The sequence below is a fragment of the Sycon ciliatum genome, chromosome 2 (genome assembly GCF_964019385.1).
Source record: "Sycon ciliatum chromosome 2, ocSycCili1.1, whole genome shotgun sequence".
In the NCBI taxonomy this organism is placed as follows: Eukaryota; Metazoa; Porifera; class Calcarea; order Leucosolenida; family Sycettidae; genus Sycon; species Sycon ciliatum.
Window position 1 is genome coordinate 49,440,041 of NC_088644.1, and position 22,248 is coordinate 49,462,288.

General features: G+C 48.5%; 3 protein-coding genes across 3 annotated transcripts; 1 reads left to right on the plus strand and 2 right to left on the minus strand.

The window, feature by feature from the left end:
* The first annotated feature begins 8,288 nt into the window (after positions 1-8,288).
* LOC135810679 (uncharacterized protein K02A2.6-like) lies at positions 8,289-9,305 on the plus strand. Its single transcript, XM_065324171.1, has one exon. The coding sequence runs from the start codon at positions 8,289-8,291 to the stop codon at positions 9,303-9,305; it is 1,017 nt and encodes a 338-aa protein (XP_065180243.1).
* A 2,099-nt stretch (positions 9,306-11,404) lies between these two features.
* Positions 11,405-12,304, minus strand: LOC135810680 (uncharacterized). Its single transcript, XM_065324172.1, has one exon. The coding sequence runs from the start codon at positions 12,302-12,304 to the stop codon at positions 11,405-11,407; it is 900 nt and encodes a 299-aa protein (XP_065180244.1).
* A 6,582-nt stretch (positions 12,305-18,886) lies between these two features.
* LOC135810681 (uncharacterized) lies at positions 18,887-19,909 on the minus strand. The gene has a single exon (XM_065324173.1). It carries the CDS (start codon positions 19,907-19,909, stop codon positions 18,887-18,889), a length of 1,023 nt encoding a protein of 340 aa, XP_065180245.1.
* Between the last annotated feature and the right edge of the window lie 2,339 nt (positions 19,910-22,248).

Sequence of the window (22,248 nt, forward strand, 5' to 3'; positions counted from 1 at the left end):
AATACAGTATCAGAGAGAAACAAACAAAGATGAGAGGTACGCAGAAAAAACTCTCATAAGCCCAAGGGGAAGTGGTTGATGAGGGATGAATGCACTCTCCATGCTCATCTACACTGTTCATGGAAATGCACACATACATACAATAATATACAACATAGCAATAGCATGCACAGAACCGAACAATTTCATGTTCACACATTCAAGCACAGACCTGAACATCAGTACCAAAAGCCGATACAGACAATATCCCCATACACACAGACGCACGCACACACACACAATATCCCATGTATGCGCCCGTGGCGAGAAAAGCACGCCAATCTACAAATGCACTGGATGTGAACCCACAGATTTTCTCTTATAGCAACGATAGCGGATCTGATTCTGAATGAAACACACACACACACAATACAATCATTGAATGCCCATCCGCAGGTCCTGAAAGAACAGGCAGTGTTCCAGTGATGGGGAACAGAACTTCGAGTGGCGAGTGAGGTATACACACACACACAAACACACGTGCGTGCGCAGGCACACACTTAAGTATTCAGAAATAGAATCGACATTGTAGTATTCATTGGTTGGGGAATGGAAAGGAAAATAAAACATTGCTGTAGGTTATTGTTGTAAGGACACTAGGAGCACAACAGAAAGGTAAGCAACTTGCTTTGAAGCAAAGAAAGTTATTATTCCACGGATCTCAGAAGGAAGGAACGTTCCAGAATGCTGCACTGGCAACAGGCGGCCTGCATGTGCGCGGCCCCTGCAGTCGGTCCAGCTGCCGGCCTTGCAGTGCTGAAAAGAATGTGCAGTACAGCATGTCACATAGTATCGCAGCCTGGACAAATAGGCGCTGGGAAGTTCTAGTTATGTGCTCACCTACACCACGATGCACCAATCTTCTGAGCTACTTTGGCAACAACTTTGTCCACTTGAGACTCCCATGGGCTGAGCCAGTTGTTGAGGGCTGCACCAAGGTGGACGGCAATGACTGCTGATGGCAAGGCAATCCATGACACACAGTCACTAGGGCATCGTCAACATAGCGCTGAGGCTGGATCGATAAAATCAACCTTTAGGCTGCCGCGGGGTTGACAACGAGGCCGCTGTCTCGAAGCTAGTCAGTCAGCCTGGTCACCGCCATTGACGAACCAGTCGCCACCGCCAGCAGTGGCGGTAGGTTGTGACAAGCGTGGTGCAATATTGTCAGCAAATTCAGTACTCAGGATAAGATGAGTGACAAAGGGAACGTTGTGTTTGATAATATTGAAGTGAACAGGGATGATCACAAACCCTGCGCGTACTCCACCGTGAGTTACAAGAAAATTCCGGACTGGACGACGAGCAAACACCAACCTGCTACATCCAACCAGGCAGATACTATTACGATAGCTGCCAAACCAGGTCAATGCCGACCTACTGCATAATGTCAATGTCAAACAGATCCTGCAGGAGAAGACTGGGGTGTTGGCGTCCAGTCACTTAGTGTACAGGCACCAGTCACATTTCCTGTGTCTTTTGCAGCATACAGGCTGAGACTCATCACTGTAGAGTCCACTACTGCATGAGTTTTATTTGTACAATACATGGCAGGCGTACACGGTGTGCCTCGCAGGACTGCGAGATGCTGCAGAAGACCAGGTTCGACCTTTCTGGACCGCCATTCACCGACGGTGGGCTACACGATGCTGGAGGAACTAGATTCCAGTGAAAACCCAAGATTCCTTTGCTCCTGGACGCTTCGACGTGTTGTGATATCTGCCAGGTGCGCAGTAACTAGTATTTTCATCGCTAGAGCGAGGACGACGCCGATCGGCAAACTCTCGCTCACAGCCATCACCAGCCTCTCAAAACCATCACTTGGCATCCCCCAGAGGTACAGGAGAAAGCCAAAACAGCTCACAACAAACAAAAGCTAAGGACGATGGAAAGAGAGCATGTCAAAAAGAAGACGAACAGTATTAAGTTCAAATGGTTTTGAACACTCATACCACCAACTACAGTCAACTTCGCTTATAACGACACTCGGCGGAGCATCAAAAAGGTGTCCTTATTCGCGAAGTGTCGTTATACCCGAAGTCTCATTATATGTATTACAGTGGGATGGGACTTTTCTCTGGGCATGGAAATTCTGTCGTTATTCGCGAATTGTCGTTATATCCGCAGTCGTTATTAGCGAAGTTCACTGTATACCACTTTCAATAAATCGTGGCGCCATTTTGTTTTAAAGGGGCACTCCGGCTTCATTTTCGACGCCGAGTTTTCGATGCCAAGACGAAGGTAGGTGAAAGAGAAGACCCCTCGAACAAGAACGAGTCTCCAGAAGCGATCGAGTCGAGCAGGAAGACGACTTTTGAATTTCGCAGAGCGAGCGCTGATGACGTTATGAGGGATTAGCTTGCCAGTGGAAATGCATCTGCGCACATACATTTCACATACTTTTTGGCCAATTTTCAATCGAAGAGGAGGTTATTTTCTATGTTCTCTCAACGTCGTGGGCGATCCCGTCTTCTATACCTTTCCAGGTACCCTGAAGGTCCTCCAGAGGAGAATTTATCTCCAGCGAAGCGTTGTTGATCCGCTAAATTCGTCCCGAGACATATTCACCCAGTGCAGTGCTGATAAATGTAGAATGTTGAATCTGTGATAATTGTTGACGATGGAGAGAGAGGTTGATAGCCGCTGTCGCAGGGAGAGTGAAGCTGCTGGAAGTAACAAGGAGCTTGTTAGCATCACATGTGCATCCAGACTTCAAAGCAGCTTGACGGAATCGGGGAGTACTGACTATTTGTCTCGCCCTCAGTTTAGTGAATTTTATGACCAGAAAATTATTCGATCAGGATCCCTTCTACAAGATGTGTAGTACAGGTGATTTCTGAACTTGACGATATGGAGACCGACCAGTAGACCTTCCAACAACGTGTACCTGCAGGAAATTCACCCAAGGCTATTGCTATCCTCTTCAGTGGCTGTTGTTTTTTAGAAAAAATATGTTCACTTCTCTCAACATACTCCTGCATGGCAGCAAGAAGGTGCGCTATGGAATTCAACGCCACAATCTTCGCCCAGCTGTGGATGAAGCATGGTCAAGTCATGGCAGTACATTTACTTGAAACAGATGAGAAATTGAAGTTCATTTGTGATGGGAAGTTTGACAGCCCCAGTGACTGAGTCAAGCATTGTCTTTTGCCGTGGCACAAATTGCTGAAGAATCCGAGATGGTCTTGGAACTATGCACATGGATACTACCAGAAATAATGGTGGCAAGAACCATTGTGGAATGGGACAGCTCACGGAGAATACTGGAATAGCTCAAGTATCTCTAAGTGATTGTAAATCCTGTTCTGGCTGATAGCTTCAGCCTGCTGCGCCCGTCCATGTACAATGATGGGAACATGCATTTCTGTTTTCTACATATTTGCCGGCTACTGTACTGTGGTATTACATTTGCAGGTCCCTTATATAAAAAATATGTTCAACCCCCTCCCACATTATAAATATGAACTAACAATTTCACTGTTGGACTCGCAGGCGGCTAGAGAGCAAAGGATTAATTTATAGCAAAGAAAAGGACCAGGGAGCTACAAGTAAATTAGTTACGCTATAATGTCCACGAACAATTTCACTGTATTTGAAATAATTTTGTTTGATACCCTGAGAACTCTGAAACTTTGGAGCACTGTGGATTATATGTGGATACAACATTTATAGAAGGAAAAGTGGAATAATTTCTAACACATTGTTCAAATAATTATAGCACTGAATTGTTGAGATTGTGAGCACATTCCAATCAGCACTCTACATATTTATAAGCGGTGGAAATCGTTAGGAATAGGTCGTGAGTTGTCAGAGTGCTCCAGCATATGAGAGAATGTTTTGTTTGTCTAATCGACGGCTCGTTTGAAGCCAGAGTTGTTTGAACTTGTTTCAGTCGACTTGATTCTAGATAGTAGTCGAATGTAATGTATATAACTGAACCTATCTATCTGTCTATTGCTTCACTATTCGTTGATCATGCTGTAAGCCTACATGGGTAGTGTTTCACCCAGGATGACAGTTTGCCCTTTCATCAATCATCGTGGTCTGCTGCACACGATGCATGGATGTGTTTCCTTTGTTTTGCATTGCTTGCTGTATGCACGCTTTCAGTCTTATCATGCTATCGTTAGTTCCGGTATAGTGCGTTGTTGCGAGTCTTGCGTGCTGTGCGTAGAAGTTGTACCACCGCACTCAGTATCGCTCTAGCCCGATAATCCATATGCATCTGAGTTGGCTGTACTCAGTTGCCTTTTGGGAACTCTTTGCCATGAGTTCATTAGTAGTTCTTATGTTGTCGTTTTGCTCTCAACTTGTTTTCTCTCTCTCTCTCTCTGAAATGTTCTTCCCTGAATAACAACTAGTTACTTTCGTACTGCCTGTTGGTCGAGTTGGCGTGCATGCCTGCGTGACTGAAGTTCCATAACACGAAGGAGTACTATGAAGTACACACCACACGTAGTCCGTAAGGTATCTCGTGAGAATTCTGTCGGTACACATCAGGTATCAGCTTGGAAAGATGGATCCTCTCTGTTTCTTGAAAGCCTGTATAATTGGACTGTGGCTCCAGCGATTCCCTTCTCGAAGCAGATACCATACCCAATACGGTCAATGCATATTGGACAGACCTGTATGCACAACAGAAATAGTGGAGAGAAATCTCTCAGCTCATGAACACGTCAGTGAAGTTTGAACTGCCGTTGTTTGTGGCCATCAGTATAAACCTATCGACTATAAGAATAATGTGCAAACAAACTTCTATAACCACAGCTGGGGCCATGGAATTATAAACTTAGGGAACTGCCAATTCTGATCTGAGTTGCGTTCGAGGCCTGCAATTCATGATGGCTATCGATGTTGCATTGACCAGAGATCATATTATAAAACTTCCACGCCACATTGAAACACGCACCACTTTCGAGTACTTAGGTATCCCCCACCAAATGGGCATTCGTTCTCGGGGTGGCAGGCGTCACTATTCGTTATGCCTGGATCAGATTTCATTGACCCCAACTGTCATGAAGAATCATTTTTACTTTGACTGGATTTCAGTACAAGTTGTAGAACTGCAGAATCAATTTCGTTGTATTTGGGCAACCATTTCACTACAAACGCTCTATTGGGAAAATAGAATTTTTCTGATAAAATACATGTCCAAATTCCACATCTACCCAAATCGGAATACTTGATCACGTATTCAGTACTACACGGAATGTTTAGAAAACGCCAGGGAATAGGAATTTGCTAACAAGAACTCCAGGCCAGGGTACTAGCATACGAACAAAACAAGATAAAAACTCACCAGTGTACTTGTAGTAATTCATGTCGGTGTAATATTCACGATAAGCAACGAGGCACCCTCCGATTCGGTCAAGCTGCTTTGAAGTCTGGTTGTTCAGGTGATACAAACGGGCTCCCCGTTGTTACTTCCAGCAGCTTCACTCTCCCTGCGACAGCGGCTATCAGCCTCTCTCTCCATCGTCAACAATTATCACAGATTCAACATTCTACATTTATCAGCACTGCACTGGGTGAATATGTCTCGAGACGAATTTAGCGGATCAACAACGCTTCGCTGGAGATAAATTCTCCTCTGGAGGACCTTCAGGGTACCTGGAAGGGTATAGAAGACGGGATCGCCCACGACGTTGAGAGAACATAGAAAATATCCTCCTCTTCGATTGAAAATTGGCCAAAAAGTATGTGAAATGTATGTGCGCAGATGCATTTCCACTGGCAAGCTAATCCCTCATTACGTCATCAGCGCTCGCTCGGCGAAATTCAAAAGTCGTCGTCCTGCTCGACTCGATCGCTTCTGGAGACTCGTTCTTGTTCGAGGGGTCTTCTCTTTCACCTACCTTCGTCTTGGCATCGAAAACTCGGTGTCGAAAATGAAGCTGGAGTGCCCCTTTAACATGAATATCGCGGATTGAAGACACCACTGCAGCTGTACTTATGGGTGATAAAATTTATGGTGGTAAAGACACACCTGGCAATATGGCGGTAAACACACGCCTGCCGCATGCCACACACGCTCTCTAGGCTGCAAAGCTCTGGCACAGAGCTCTCTGTACAGTCACCTACATTGTACCTGTGCCTATATATTTGGCATAGTGCATCCAAATGTAATTTGACCCCGCTTCCTATTTGACACCTTCGCGTACGCACATGCACCTCGCATGCACCAGCGGTAACTGTTGCGTGCCTGTGCTGTTTACATGCCTACTCTGTTCCCTGTGTTCTCCACTTCTCCTTCTTCTGTCTTCATCAAGTATAGTTTGTTACCGGAATGTGATGGTTGTGCTGGACTGAGAGAGTGTGCATGGGCATTTACCTTTAGTGCTGTTGCAGTAACGCAACACTTGGTGTCAGAACTGGTACCCCGAACCCTCGCCACCGGACCCGCTCGCCATGGCAAAATTTCAGCCCCCTGAAAGCTTCGACTTTTCCACACCTGAGAATTGGCCCCGCTGGAAAAGCCGATTCTCACGCTTCCAGATTGCTACCAAACTCTCTTCCGAATCCGCAGACGTCCAAATCTCCACTCTCATCTACTCTCTGGGCCCAACTGCGGATGATATCTTCCAGCGTGAGTTGTCCTTCGCCCAAGATTCCGACAAGGACGACTTCGATAAAGTGGTCGATGCTTTCGACAAGTACTTTGCACCTGCGGACAATGTTATCCACGAACGGACGCAGTTCGCTCGTCTCCACCAACTGAGCTCTACTCCCCGGTGAGTCCGTAGCCACGTTCTCAAGCCGACTCCACTCTGTCGCGGCGAGATGCCGTTTCGACAAGCCGTCAGAACGGATCCGCGATCACCTCGTCGCCCACATGGCTGATTCTGAAGTGAGTAAGGCGATGCAGAAAAAGGACATAGGCTCCCTCACCCTCGCCGATGTTCTCAAGGAGGCCAAGGCAGCTGAGACCCTCGAAATCCAGCTAGCCACTCAGCGCTCCGCAGCCACTCAGCCCTCCGTCGCAGCCGCTGTCGCTCGCGGACATCACAAACAATCTCGTGGAACTGGCAGACCGAAGAATGTTCCCGCTGGATCTCGCCAGTCCGCGCCTAGTTACTCGACACGTGGCCCTCCAGCAGCCTCTGCTCCGCGCGCTCCCTGCTCCGGCTGTGGCTCATCCAGTGGTCACTCACGCCGCGATTGTCCTGCTTGGTCCGTCGAGTGCCGTAAGTGCCAGCATCGTGGTCACTTTGCCAAAGTGTGTCGTAGCTCTCGTCAAGTGGGCGCGAGCGAGATGTTTGACCATCCGGTGAGTGATTCTGCTAGTGCTAGTGCGAGTTGTTTTATGGGTAGTGCTTCATCCGAGTCACAGGAACACAGTATCCGTGTTTTGAGTTCAGTATCAATTCCTGACTCAACTGAACCCTGGCTTGTTGAGCTCCCCATCAATGGCCAGTCGGTGTTGTTCAAGCTGGACTCTGGCGCAGACTGCACACTCCTGTCACTGCCTTCCTACAATAGCCTCAGTCCTCAACCTAAGCTCACGCCGATCTCCACTAAGGTCACTGTACCTGACGGCCAACCTCTACCCATACACGGCGCATTTGTTGCTGCCAGCTCCTGGAAGGACCGCAACGTCACGTTCCGTGTTATTGTTGTTGATGGCCCCAGCAACCTCCTCAGCCGCAGTGTGTGCCAGGACCTGAACCTCCTGTCTTGCGATGTATCCGAGGCATCCGCAAGCCCTCCGTACGCTCCTCCCGTCATTGGTCGCATGTCCGGTCCTGCAGCTACCATCGAACTGCAAGACAATGCCCAACCATATCACTGCCAGACCACACGACGAGTTCCCATCCACCTGCAAGCCAAGGTCAAGGCCGAACTTGACCGGATGGTCCAGATGGGAGTCATCTCTCCAGTCACTGATCCGACCGACTGGTGCGCGCCCATGGTGCAGGTGCTCAAGAAGAATGGCTCCGTCCGCATCTGCGTGGATCTCAAACGCCTGAACCAGTCCGTGAAGCGTTCACACTTCACTCTGCCGACCATCGAAGACACCCTGGGCAAGCTGTCCGGAGCCAAGGTCTTCTCGTCGCTTGACACGGCGTCTGGGTTCTGGCAAGTGCCACTTGCTGACGACAGTGCGTCACTCACTACCTTTATGACACCGTTTCCACCACTACATCTACGGCGGTCCTCAGTTCACAGTCGAGACTGACCACAAGCCTCTCGTGCCTCTCATCAACTCCGCCGATCTCACCCGCTCTCCTCTGCGATGCCAGCGACTCCTGATGCGGCTGATGAGGTACAACCCAACCGCTATCCACGTGCCCGGCAAATCACTCGTCATTGCCTACACCCTATCCCGTGCTCCGCAAGAGTCCTCGCCTACTAGTGATCTTGCTGATGAAGTACAGCTGCATGTGTCTGCCGTCACATCGCATTGCTCCACCGACCCGCTCTTGGTCGACGTTCGGAACGCGACCAACGCTGATGCCGGCATGTGTCGCCTCCGTGCCCTCATCCTCAACGGGTGGCCAGCCAAGCCCACCTCGGTCCCTGCTAGCCTCCGCCCGTACTTCGCTGTTCGCGATGAGCTCTCAACTGCTGATGGTCTCATATTCCGTGGCCAACGTGTCATCATCCCTGCATCCCAGCGCAACGCCGCCCTTGCCAGTGCTCACGAGGGTCACCGAGGCGTTGGTAAGTGTCGTGCTCGTGCGCGCGCTGTGATGTGGTGGCCTGGTATGTCTACGGACATTGAGTCGTATGTGATGTCTTGTGCCACCTGTGCCAAGGCCCGTCCTAACCCAGCCGAGCCGCTCATCTCGTCCGAGTTCCCACCTCTTCCATGGTCAAAGATCGCGTGTGATCTGTGTGCAGCCAAAGGATCCACTTACCTAGTAGTTGTCGACTATTTCTCGCGCTACATCGAAGTCAAACAACTTACCACTACTACGTCTGCCGCTGTGATTGCCTCTCTCCACTCCGTGTTTTCTACCCATGGTATTCCACACACGCTAGTGTCTGACAACGGTCCACAATTTGCTAGTGCCAGCTTCCGTGCATTTGCTGCCGAGCTTGGGTTTGCCCATCGCACGTCAAGTCCTCGCTTCGCCCAAAGCAACGGCGCTGCAGAACGTGCCGTTCAGACAGCCAAGCAGCTCATTCTCAAGAACGATGACTTGCCTTCCGCTCTCTTGGCCTACCGGTCTACGCCATTGGCCAACGGTTATTCACCGTCACAGCTGTTGTTTGGCCGCCAAATCCGCTCCAGGCTACCAGGACCCCTCCCTGCTCCAGACTAGCCCGATTTGACCGCCCTTGCCGACAAGGAAGCATCTTCCAGGTCTCGGCAGGCTGATCGCTACAATGAACGCCACCGTGCTCGACTGCTGCCTGTTCTCGCCCCTGGTGCTCCTGTGTATGTCCCCGATATGGACAAAACTGGACACGTCCAGAACCGCCTGTCCGAACGTTCCTACACGATCAACCTCACTCCTGGGTCATCTGTCCGCCGAAATCGTCGCCACGCGCGTGCGTTGCCATCCACGTCAGCCAAACGCCCTGATCCCTCCCGCTCACCCTCCTCCATTGAGCCCATGTATGAGGTTGAGTATGGCGTTCCTGCTCCTGTGCATGTTGCCCTGCAACCACCAGCTAACTCTACTCTGCCACCTCTTCTGCCTGTGCCGCAGTCTCCTAGAGTTGCTAAGCCTCTGCCACCCGGTCGCAGACCACCATCCAGCCGTGTTTGCCATGCACCACAACGCTATGCTGCCAATACCTGAACACAGTAACACTGTTTACTTCATGTGTTCCAGTTGAACTATGACTGTGTTCTTTTCATGTTTTTTTTTCTCTCTATCATTCTGAGTAATGCTCACGTTGGTACCCGCTCCAGAACTGCTATCGTTCCCTTTCCTCTCTCCTTTGCTCCACACTTTCTCGTGTCCCTCCGTTCGCATTTTTTTCGGGGGGAGATGTACAGTCACCTACCTGTGCCTATATATTTGGCATAGTGCATCCAAATGTAATTTGATCCCGCTTCCTATTTCACACCTTCGCGTACGCACATGCACCTCGCATGCACCAGCGGTAACTGTTGCGTGCCTGTGCTGTTTACATGCCTACTCTGTTCCCTGTGTTCTCCACTTCTCCTTCTCTCTTCATCAAGTATAGTTTGTTACCGGAGTGTGAAGGTTGTGTTGGACTGAGAGAGTGTGCATGGGCATTTACCCTTAGTGCTGTTGCAGTAACGCAACACTCTCCTTCTCACCACCACCACCATCAGTTCGCGCCTGGCGCCTGGTCGATGCATGGCTGGCGGTATCCGGCATAGCAGGCTGGTACATCAAGTAGCGCATGGCACATAGATGATGACACAGCAACGACATAGCTCGATTGCGACGTACGTTTCGTCCCCGCTGGACTCATCAGGCAATCTTCTTCTTGGATGTCTTCATACGGAGCTTGACTCGGGAGAATGAAATTGAAGACACCACTGCAGCTGTACTTATGGTTGATAAATATGGTGGTAAAGACACACCTGGCAATATGGCGGTAAACACACGCCTGCCCACACACGCTCTCTAGGCTGCAAAGTTCTGGCACAGAGCTCTCCTTCTCACCACCACCACCATCAGTTCGCGCCTGGCGCCTAGTCGATGCATGGCTGGTGGTATTCGACATAACAGGCTGGTACATCAAGTAGCGCATGGCACATAGCAGATGACACAGCAACATGTCGTTGCTGTGTTGCAGTGGGGACGACACGTACGTCGCAATCGAGCTATGTCGTTGCTGTGTCATCATCTATGTGCCATGCGCTACTTGATGTACCAGCCTGCTATGCCGGATTCCGCCAGCCATGCATCGACCAGGCGCCAGGCGCGAACTGATGGTGGTGGTGGTGAGAAGGAGAGCTCTGTGCCAGGACTTTGCAGCCTAGAGAGCGTGTGTGGGCAGGCGTGTGTTTACCGCCATATTGCCAGGTGTGTTTTTACCACCATATTTGAATAAAGATGATGTCGGATTACGATAGTTTAGTTGTTATGCGAGATTTCCTTGACGATTACAGATAAAGCGTTTCTGGAGGCAAATGTCCAAAAAGTATGCGAGAACAAAAATACAGCGTTCCTGAAGGCAAAGGTGCACATAAGTAGAGCATAAGGCAATGGTACAGAAAAGAGGTGAGAACTTACAAACAAGGCAATCGTGAAGAAAAAGAGGGAACTGAAGAACTAGCGGCTCTAGAGGCTAAGACACAAACTTTAGGTGACCAGCACTGGAGGATGGATGAAAGATATCAGAGCGTCCATTCTGTTCACTTTAAACATCATGCCATGTTCCAATTGGGCAGAGCCAGGTATTCCTCTGCAAGCAATCATAATGCCATCAATGATCCTCATTTCATGTAATAATGCGTGTACTTATTGTGCTTGTTCAGGTGCGGAGTGAGATCGGTAATAATCACGTGACGACGCTTGCGACGCTTGTTGGACAGCTCACTGAGCTTATAGCCCACATACGCCACGTGACTGAAACGCGATGATCTGTCGTTATGGTAACGTGGGACATGGTAATACCCGAGCACGGGGGTGGGGGGCAGGAGCGTGACGGGGTCCAGTGAATGCGCCACTCTAATGCTCTTGGTCACGTGACGACCGTAGTATGCGGCAAAGCATTCATCGCCAACCCTGGGAGCACCGAAGCTCATCATGATGACGTCCATGCCTCTGTTAACGCGTAGATCGAGTGCAGCGAACACTCCTAGTGCTCCTCCCATGGAGTGGCCTGTCACATACACACGATTGGGTGTCGTTACGTGATATTTGGACCTTGCTTCTCTTTGCGTGTTAAGAACAGCAGCCCACATTTGATTGCGAATAGCGTTATAAGCGTTGTTGAAACCCTTGTGCACCTTGCCAGAATCAGCGGGGAATAGGCTAGGGCGCACCTTTGCGATCCGGAAGTTGACTCCGAACCAGTTTGCAACGTTCGGCCCGTCCGAGCCGCGGATGGCCACCACTACAGCCTGTAGTGCAGGATCGTAGCCAACGAAGTAAGCCAATTGCAAGCTACTATAGGTGTGTGAAGCGATGATGTCAAACCGAGTCACTAAAGGGTTTACTCGACAAGAGTGGCACTTCCATTCCAGTAGCGATGGCTCCTTTTGGTAATATGCTATACCACAGTATACAAACATCTTCCGTGCCAAGTTCTGGCTATACGGATAGTCATTGCTGCCAATCTTGCAGGACGACGAAGGCTTGAAGATGCTGGTGATACCGGTGGCGACTCTCATGGATAAACTACTGCGCCTCCGCCGCGAGCCGCTGCGACGCCTGCGCCTCCTGCCCCATGCGTCGCTGGAATCCGCCAACAAGGCCAGTACTATGAGAAGCAAGAGAAAGCCTTTGAAGCTCATTGCGCAGATCTGTGATGTCAACCAGACTGGAGCGGGGGTAGTGCAGCGGTCGAACTGAGCTCCTGGAGCTAAACTGCCTCCCCTAATCAGGTACTGAGACCTATTGCGGACTGCTACGTCTTATATGCGGCCGATGGCCCGCCTAAATTCTTTGCTTGCTTCTCCTCGCTAGAGAAGAGCACCAATGAATGGCCAAGTGTCAGACCAAACGCCTGTCGCACTGAGCGCTCTTCGGCAAGACTCTGCGAGCGATGATGGCAATATGGTTCGCGCCAGACTGCGGCCCGGATGACTGCGCATGGTTATTATTATGTGGACCTAGGCAAGACAGTACAGCTTCAGTTTGACAGCTTCTCTCGCCGGGTTCTGGTACCATGAAGTTGAAGACACCACTGCAGCTGTACGTATGGTTGATAAATATGGTGGTAAAGACACACCTGGCAATATGGCGGTAAACACACGCCTGTCCACTTTTGCCTGATGAGTCCAGCGGGGACGAAACGTACGTCGCAATCGAGCTATGTCGTTGCTGTGTCATCTGCTATGTGCCATGCACTACTTGATGCACCAGCCTGCTATGCCGGATACCGCCAACCATGCATCGACCAGGCGCCAGGCGCGAACTGATGGTGGTGGTGGTGAGAAGGAGAGCTCTGTGCCAGAACTTTGCAGCCTAGAGAGCGTGGGCAGGCGTGTGTTTACCGCCATATTGCCAGGTGTGTCTTTACCACCATATTTATCAACCGGGTTCTGGTACCGCTATATGAATTCGATGATGCTATTAGCACACAACGGCCCTATCCAGGGTTTATCAGTAGCCAGCAACTAAACGGATTCCCCAGTCAATGTCGTACGATGACTTCGGAAGTCAGGGCACGTCAGTAAATACTGTCATAATAATTATTATCACTACAGTATTATGAAGAGGCCTGATGGATGCGCAAGATGGCACATAGGAGAAGACCGGTAGATCTTCTGCGCGGTACGGGCAGGGCACAGGCGAGCTGCATGCGCGTGCACAGAAGTGCTTGGGACCTGAACACCAGACATGTCATGGCTGTTGGAGACCCAACGCATGCATGTACATGACACTTGCAGGTTGCAGGTAGTTGTCTCAAACCGGTCCGAACTGACACCTTGTGTGACATATTGGCATGGCATTTGCTGTCTAGACCGGATTTCATTCAGCACCACTGTGAATCGATTGGCTCTAATGCCTACACAGCTTGATATCTACAGCATTGGGTATGGCCTGATATAACACTGTATACCTACAATAGGATATAGTTATTTAAAATGTTCACGACAGACAGTAGTAATCCTCACTCAATGCCTGGCTTCTTCATCTGCTGCAGCCAGTGCAGGATGATTTCCAAGGGACAGGTCGCTGCCAGACGCTGCCAAAGCTCATGCCAAACAACCTAGCCCGCACCCTGGATATGACGTGAGAATTGTACTAATACGGACATGACAGCGGATATTGCACCGTCAACGTTCTGGCGCAGACCCAAGGCTACCTACAATGTAGCTATCCCGAAGGACAATGCTCTTCCTTCTTCTGTTCTACCGCACTGCACAGGGGCTTGCCAATTTTGGATCCGCCAGTACGGACGCTCCATCCAGCTGCATATCATTTCCTTGTGTGTGTGTGTGTGTGTGTGTGTGTGTATTTAGAAAAGCGATCCTGTCAGCTTTTCTATGAATTGTTTCTACGTAAGGTGATCGGTACCTGGACCATGTAGGAGCTCTTACTCCATGGCTCCTACCAAGTACCATCGCGTGGCCGGCCGCGTGCGTGTGCATGGCAGACATGTTGCAGCCTTTCCGGATGTGCATGCACGAGGAACTTCCTTCTTTGGAACTGCTTCGTGCATGAGCTGTTTCGGGTATTTCGTCTCCTGGCCTGGCTTATTTCGATGGCGCTGCTGAGACCTGCTTTCACGGAATATTACTCAATGACAGGTGAGTTGACCAGTTCCTTTTGATTCATTTGCTTGTGTTGACTCTTTCATTTACGAAAAGTGTGCTGATTTTAGGTGGAATGCAATAAATAATGGAAAAGCTGACAGGGTCTCTTTTCTAAATTTAGCTTTTCCGCTGTCGAGGCCTCCTCAACGACAGGTGATCTCTGAGTTGACCGGTTTCCTTCGATTCATTTGCTTATGCTCACCCTATCATTTACGGAAGCGTGTGCTGGTTTTATTCAGATTTAGATCCATTCGTATTTCTTTGCCCTTGCCCATAGTGTGCGAAGAACGCTAGTTCACCCTTTTTTTTAAATTTCACACAAAACCTCACAATAATCACACACAGGATGAAAAAGCTAGAAGACCTTTTCCCCTCGTGATCCTCTTTCCCCGCATGCATGTTGGTGCAGTACAAGTTTTGAAAGCAGTATTTCAAGTGTTGTGATTATTTGAAACTCGGATGTTGAGCCATAAATAAATGTAGAAAAGAAAAGGACATATTGATACGAGTTAAGAGGAACTCTCCATCACTGTAACTGGATACTATATACAGTCAGAAAGTGCTATAACTAGACAAAAAACTGACAGAGTACTGAGCCATTCGACGTCCTGACACCTAGCTTCAACACATCTCCGTAGCGCTAACCGACAGCCTTCCAACTTGGAAGGTTCAAGGTTATGAAAAGACCGAAGTTTGAAGGCTGTCGGTTAGCGCTACGGAGATGTGTTGAAGCTAGGTGTCAGGACGTCGAATGTCTCAGTACTCTGTCAGTTTTGTGCCTAGTTATTGCACTTTCTGACTGTATATAGTATCCAGTTACAGTGAGGGAGAGTTACTCTTAACTCGTATCCATATGTCCTTTTCGTTTCTACGTTGTGATTATTGTGAGGTTTAGTTTGAAATTTTAATTTTCGGCGATCACATTTTGTTAATTACTTACTTTTTAGGCGGAGTCCCAGGCAGTTTGGAACGCAATTTTATACATTTTCTTTAAGGGAAGCACCCAGGACTTGAACACAATAACTTTTTTTTTAAAGCTGCCATAAAGCAGTGGGTCTATTGTTATTAGGCATCTGTCTGTTTTGGTTTCTCCACTATAAATAAAAGAATACTACTACTAAAGCAGTTTTTATTGCTATAATGTGCATGACGTGTATGCGTCCGCGCGCGCCTGTGCGTGTGCTCGACGTTATGCATACAAGTTACAACTGACGGCTATGCATGATTTCCACCTACATCTGCATGTACATGTACATGTACATACCTGCACATATGTACATGTACAATGTAGGTTCTCAATGGAGTCGGGGTGAAAAATAGAACTGCACCTGGAATGAGGTCGCGTGATTGTTATCATGCTAATACAAGTCATGTAGTGCTACATTGTATGTTGGTGATCCTTATGTTTTTGCTCATCTGGGCTGGTGTAATGAATCAGTCAAATCAAAAACTTCAAGCACAACGAACACTGGTTTGTAATTGCATTTCGTCGTATCTCACTTTCCCCGGCTGTACCTTCATTGACTCTGCCTGTGGCGTCGAGTACAAAAGTACATGACTTATGTATTTAGAATCAACGAGTAAAAACTCCTACTCAATCTCCAACAACAAAATTAGTAAACAGCTGTTATTTGTGTTTCTATGACAACTCGTGTGCTGGACGAGTATTATTATTATTATTGACGACTACACCATAGCTCAGTGGTTAGAGCATCACTGGCTACAAGCGAGGGTCCCTGGTTCGAGTCCTGGTGGTGACAGTCAATTTTTTCTTCAGACTTTTCCCGTTTGTCTCTTTCCCTCAAACTAGTGAAGATTTTATGACTTGGGGCTCCCCGCGTGCTAGAGTAGAGTGTACGTGAAGTGTGTGGGTACAGTGAGGGCTGCATCCCACCCGCCTGTGTGGATTCACAGGAAGTGTGAGTTACGAAGTCTGAAGAAAATGTTGAACAGTCTCTGCTGGGATGACGACTACACCATAGCTCAGTGTTTAGAGCATCGCTAGCTACAAGCGAGGGTCCCTGGTTCGAGTCCTGGTGGTGACAGTCAATTTTTTCTTCAGACTTTTCCCGTTTGTCTCTTTCCCTCAAACTAGTGAAGATTTTATGACTTGGGGCTCCCCGCGTGCTAGAGTAGAGTGTACGTGAAGTGTGTGGGTACAGTGAGGGCTGCGTTCCACCCGCCTGTGTGGACTCACAGGAAGTGTGAGTTACGGAGTCTGAAGAAAACGTTGAACGGTCTCTGCTTGGATGACGACTACACCATAGCTCAGTGGGTAGAGCATCGCTGGCTACAAGCGAGGGTCCCTGGTTCGAGTCCTGGTCGTGACAGTCAATTTTTTCTTCAGACTTTTCCCGTTTGTCTCTTTCCCTCAAAACCAGTTAATATTATTATTATTATTTGGAAAGGATTGGGAGAACTTCAAATTCAAAGGATCAGTCGGGGAAGTGAACTGCCTGAAAAGAGAAAAAAACGCCAGACCACGCAACGGATGCAACGTTTATCCAGTTTGGCTACTGTGTTCCGTTGCTCAGCGGACAGTCCTGGGAGAAACGCATTCGACGCATATAGAATATCCGGTACGACAAGGGCAGAGTAATACAGCATCGCCTGCCTCACTGTTAGCAGTGCCGGATCTGGCGGAGGATCCGCAGCTTCATAGCCATGCGTCGGACGATAGAGGTGACTTGCGGTGACCAGCGAAGAGTTTCGTCCAGAGTGACTCCGAGGTAGCGAGCCGTACTGGTCTGGGCAAGAGGCCTGTAGGCGGCCCCCGTGTTTCTCCAACTTTTGCCATCGCAAACTCGTTGGTTCGAAGAAATCGCGACAATTTAATGACGCGAATAGTGGGCGATTTTCAGTATCCTGTTGCTAGCCAGTTTTTTGCCTTGGTCGTGAGAAACGTCACAGCGAACACCTGGACGACTACGTAGTAGGCAGGTGTGATGTGCTATCCGGACTCAAAGCTTTTTGAAGAGGAAAACGGATCCTACATGAAGTCCTCGTGCTGTACAAACCATGCCGGCCTACAACACTACTGTAAATATACAAAATTTCGGCGCTGCAAAATTTCGGCACTTCACGATTTTTGACATTTCGGCGGCGATTAATTTCGGCGTGGGGTAGAGAGCATGGAATAGTGCGACAGATGCTGTGAAAAATTTCATCGGCGTTTTAATTTAGGCGTTTTGGGCCGGTGCCGAATATAGCCGAAATTAAATAGCTGCCGAAAATTTGTATATTTACAGTATGTAGAAACCATGCCTGCCTACAACGCTATGTAAAAATAGGTGTTCAGTCACGTGACATGACTGTCATTTCTTATTCTTTGGATTTTGGCACCAAATTTCCCGGCCCGGCGGGCGGGCGGGCATGCCAGCCTGCAACAAACCATGCCGTCCTACAACGCTATGTACAGAGCTCTGAACAAAATTTCGAGAACTCCAACTCAAGCCAACCTACAAGCCAACACTAGTTGAGAGCAGCGTGAATACTCACTCGCTTCATTTGTACAATCAAGCACATGTCTTTGTAGACGGGCCTTCTGGTTTAATATCGACTTGCTATGGATGACTCAGAAAGTGGTCGACATCACGCAACTGCATTGTAAATAAAAGGGGGCTTGTCAACTGACAATCACTCTATTCAGTTGCTATTCTGTCTTTGTGCATGTGCTGGATGAAAAATTCTTTTATGAGCGATGTCGAAAGATTATGACGTTTCGGTCCAGTCACCCCTCGTCAGTTCCTATGGATGGTGTTTGTATAATATCAGGGTGTGGTACCACAGAGGTCAACAAATCAGCATACATGTAATACTGATCCACTCCTACAGCATTCGCACAGGCCGCTCAGCAAGCTAGAAGAGAGTATGGACAAGCGAAAGCGAGGGAAGGGGCACAGAGCAGCCGGGTTTATAGAAGAAAAATACTAGTAGGATGCAACGGATATGGAAGAAAGATATCAGATCGTCCACTCTGTGTTCTTCGTACATCGTGCCATGTTCCATTGGGCAAATCCGGGCAATCCTCCGCAAGCAATCAGAATGCCCACAGTGAGCATCTTTTACGGGCAAACAGAATATAATTGACAGTGGCATGGCGAGTGACTAGAACACAACACCAAAAAATGAAACCAATTCCATGCGTAAACGGTACCATTTGGTAGGGGAAAGATCCAAGAGTCCCAAATCCCTTTTAACATCAAAATCAATGAAAATAAACGCCAAAAAAACGAGAGAGAAAAAACCCAGGAAAATACAAGGGCACTGTCCTGCCCACCATCATCTCCAAAACCTCACATCCGGCCCTCCGAGATTGCCAACTCTCGCAATGCATTTACAGGCCGGTGATATGATGATCGGGCACTGCGGATGCACATGATCGCCGACCGCAACAATGCAAAAGCCAGTCGACACCGGACAAAGGTCATTCTCTCGGCATACAATTTCGCGTCCCCAAGCAATCAGAATGCCATCATCATAAAAAAATCATCATTTCATGTAATAATGCGTGTACTTGTTGTGCTTGTTCAGGTGTGGAGTGAGGTCGGTAATGATCACGTGACGACGCTTGCGACGCTTGTTGTACAGCGCACTGAGCTTATAGCCCACATACGCCAAGTGATTGAAACGCGACGATCTGTCGTTATGGTAACGTGGGACATGGTAATACCCGAGAACGGGGGTGGGGGGCAGGAGCGTGACGGGGTCCAGTGAATGCGCCACTCTAATGCTCTTGGTCACATGACGACCGTAGTATGCGGCAAAGCATTCATCGCCAACCTTGGGAGCACCGAAGCTCATCATGATGACGTCCATGCCTCTGTTAACGCGTAGATCGAGTGCAGCTAACACTCCTATGGCTCCTCCCATGGAGTGGCCTGTCACATACACACGATTGGGTGTCGTTACGTGATATTTGGACCTTGCTTCTCTTTGCGTGCTAAGAACTGCAGCCCACATTTGATTGCGAATAGCGTTATAAGCGTTGTTGAAACCCTTGTGCACCTTGCCAGAATCAGCGGGGAATAGGCTTGGGCGCACCTTTGCGATCCGGAAGTTGACTCCGAACCAGTTTATAACGTTCGGCCCGTCCGAGCCGCGGATGGCCACCACCACAGCTTTTAGTGCAGGATCGTAGCCGACGAAGTAAGCCAAATGCAGGCGACTGTACGTATGTGTAGCGACGATGTCAAACCTAGTCACCAAAGTGTTTTCTCGACAAGCGGTGCACTTCCATTCTAGTAGCGGTGGCTCCTTGACATAGTAGGAAATACCGGAGTACACAAACATCTTCCGTGCCAAGTCCTGGCTATACGGATAGTCATTGCTGCCAATCTTGCAGGACGACGAAGGCTTGAAGATGCTGGTGATACTGGTGGCGACTCTCCTGAATAAACTACTGCGCCTCCGCCGCGAGCCGCTGCTACGCCTGCGCCTCCTGCCCCATGCGTCGCTGGAATCTGACAACAAGGCCAGTACTATGAGAAGCAAGAGAAAGCCTTTGAAACTCATTGCGCAGATCTGTGATATCAACCAGACTGGAGCGTTGGGTAGTGCAACGGTCGAACTAAACTCCAGGAGCTAAACTGCCTCTCCTAGTCAGCTATTGAGACCTATCGCGGACTGCTGCGTCTTATGTGCGGCCGATGGTCCGTATAAATTCTTTGCCTGATTCTCCTCACTAGAGAAGAGCACCAACAAATCGCAAAGTGTCGGAGCAAACGCCTGTCGCACTGAGCGCTCTTCTGCAAGACTCTGCGAGCGATGATGGCATTATGGGAAAAGTTCGCTTCAGTCTGCGGCCCGGATGACTGCGTATGGTGATAATTATGTGATCCTGACCTTGGCAAGACAGCACAGCTTCAGTTTGACAGCTTCTCTCGCCGGGTTCTAATACCGCTGTATGAATTCGATGATGCTATTTCTAGCACACGACGGCCCTATCCAGGGTTGATCGGTAGCCAGCAACTAAACAGATTCCCCAGTCAAGGTCGTACCATGACTTCGGAAGTCAGGGCACGTCGGTAAACACTGTTATTCTAGTATTTATATCATTACTATACAGAGCTAGAGGCCTGATGGATGAGCAAGATGGCACATCGCAGAAGACCAGTATCGAGCAGTACGTGCAGGTTACAGGCGAGGTGCATGCACTGTCACTTGCACAGTGCTTGCGACTTGAACACCAAACACAGGCCACAGGCCACAGGGCTGCTGTGTCCCCCCACCACATGCACCTACTTGCCGGGTACTGGTAGTTGTCTCAAACTTGTCCAAACTGAGGCCTTGTGACATATTGGCATTCACTGGCCGGACAGGATTTCATTCAGCACCACTAATAATCGACATGCACTAGTGCCTAAATAGCTTTATTATCTACAGCATTGGGTATGCCCTAATGTAGTACAAATACAAAGGACATAATTATTCATGTCCACGACAGTAGTAATCTTCACTCAGTGCCTGGCTTCTTCATCTGCTGCAGCCGGATTTGCAAGAGACAGGTTGCTGCCAGACGCAGCCAAAGCTCATGCCAAACAACCTAGCCCGCACCCTGGATATGACGTGAGAATTGTACTAATACGGACATGACAGCGGAGATTGCACCGTCAACGTTCTGGTTCAGCATCAAGGCTACCTACAATGTAGCCACCCCGAAGGACAATGCTCTTCCTTCTTCTGCTCTACTGCACTGCACAGGGGCTTGCCAATTATTTTGCATCCACCAGAACGGACGCCGCATCCAGCTGCATATCATTTCCGTGAGTGTGTTGTGTGTATGTCTGCGCGCGTGCGTGTGTGCGTGTGCTTGATGTTATGCAAACAATCTACAACTGACGGCTATGCATGATTTCCATGTACATACCTGCACATTTGTACAATGTAGGTTCTCAATGGAGCCGGGGCGAAAAATAGAACTGCACCTGGAATGAGGTCACGTGATTGTTATCATGCTAAATACATGTAATACTATGTTGGTGAGCGTTATGTTTTTGCTCATCTGGGCTGGTGAACGTAAAATAATTATAATGAATCTATCAAATCGAAAACTTCAAGCACAGCGAACACTGGTTTGTAAGTGCATTTCGTCGTATTTTACTTTTCCCGGCTGTACTTTCAGTGACTCTGCCTGTGGCGTCGAGTACAAAGTACATGACCTATAATAATATTGGCCGCCTGGTATGCCTGGTATGCCTGGTATGCCTGGTATGGTGCAAACAATTATTTCATGGCTACTATAAAGCCTCTTGTGCGGGCAAAAGGAACACAATGGATGAAAATCCAATACAAATGCAGACCCAGAAAACCAGAAAAAGGAACTCCTTCATACTTTTCTTCTCCAGTGTATGATTTATGATTTATTCCATTTTTAAACCATTGTGTTAATTTGCCCGTAAAAGAGGCCGAAACAAATTCATTCATACTTTTCATCATTTACATGTATTATCCCAGTTCTGCGCGCTTACAATATGCTCAAGCGCAGAGCTTTGCCCTAGACTATGTCTTTTTCTCTTTCTTTGCTCATCTATTGCTCATCACTTCTTTTACAGACTTGGTATTATGGAAAGTTGGGAAACCCCCTGGATAGGCGAAAGCCTTTGGGGAATCCTTAAACAATAAAAATACTCTTTGTCTTCACACCCATGGACCCAGCTACATTGCATACTTTGCATTCTATTCTCCATGTCACTAACACATATTCACACTTACAGACACAGCTCTCCACTTGTCTCCTTCGCTCCTTCCCATTCTACCAACACACTTCACCATTGCTGCTGGTAACCACACTTCTCGTGCTTTCCCTTCACGTCGCACTAACACATATTCACACTTACAGACACAGCTCTCCA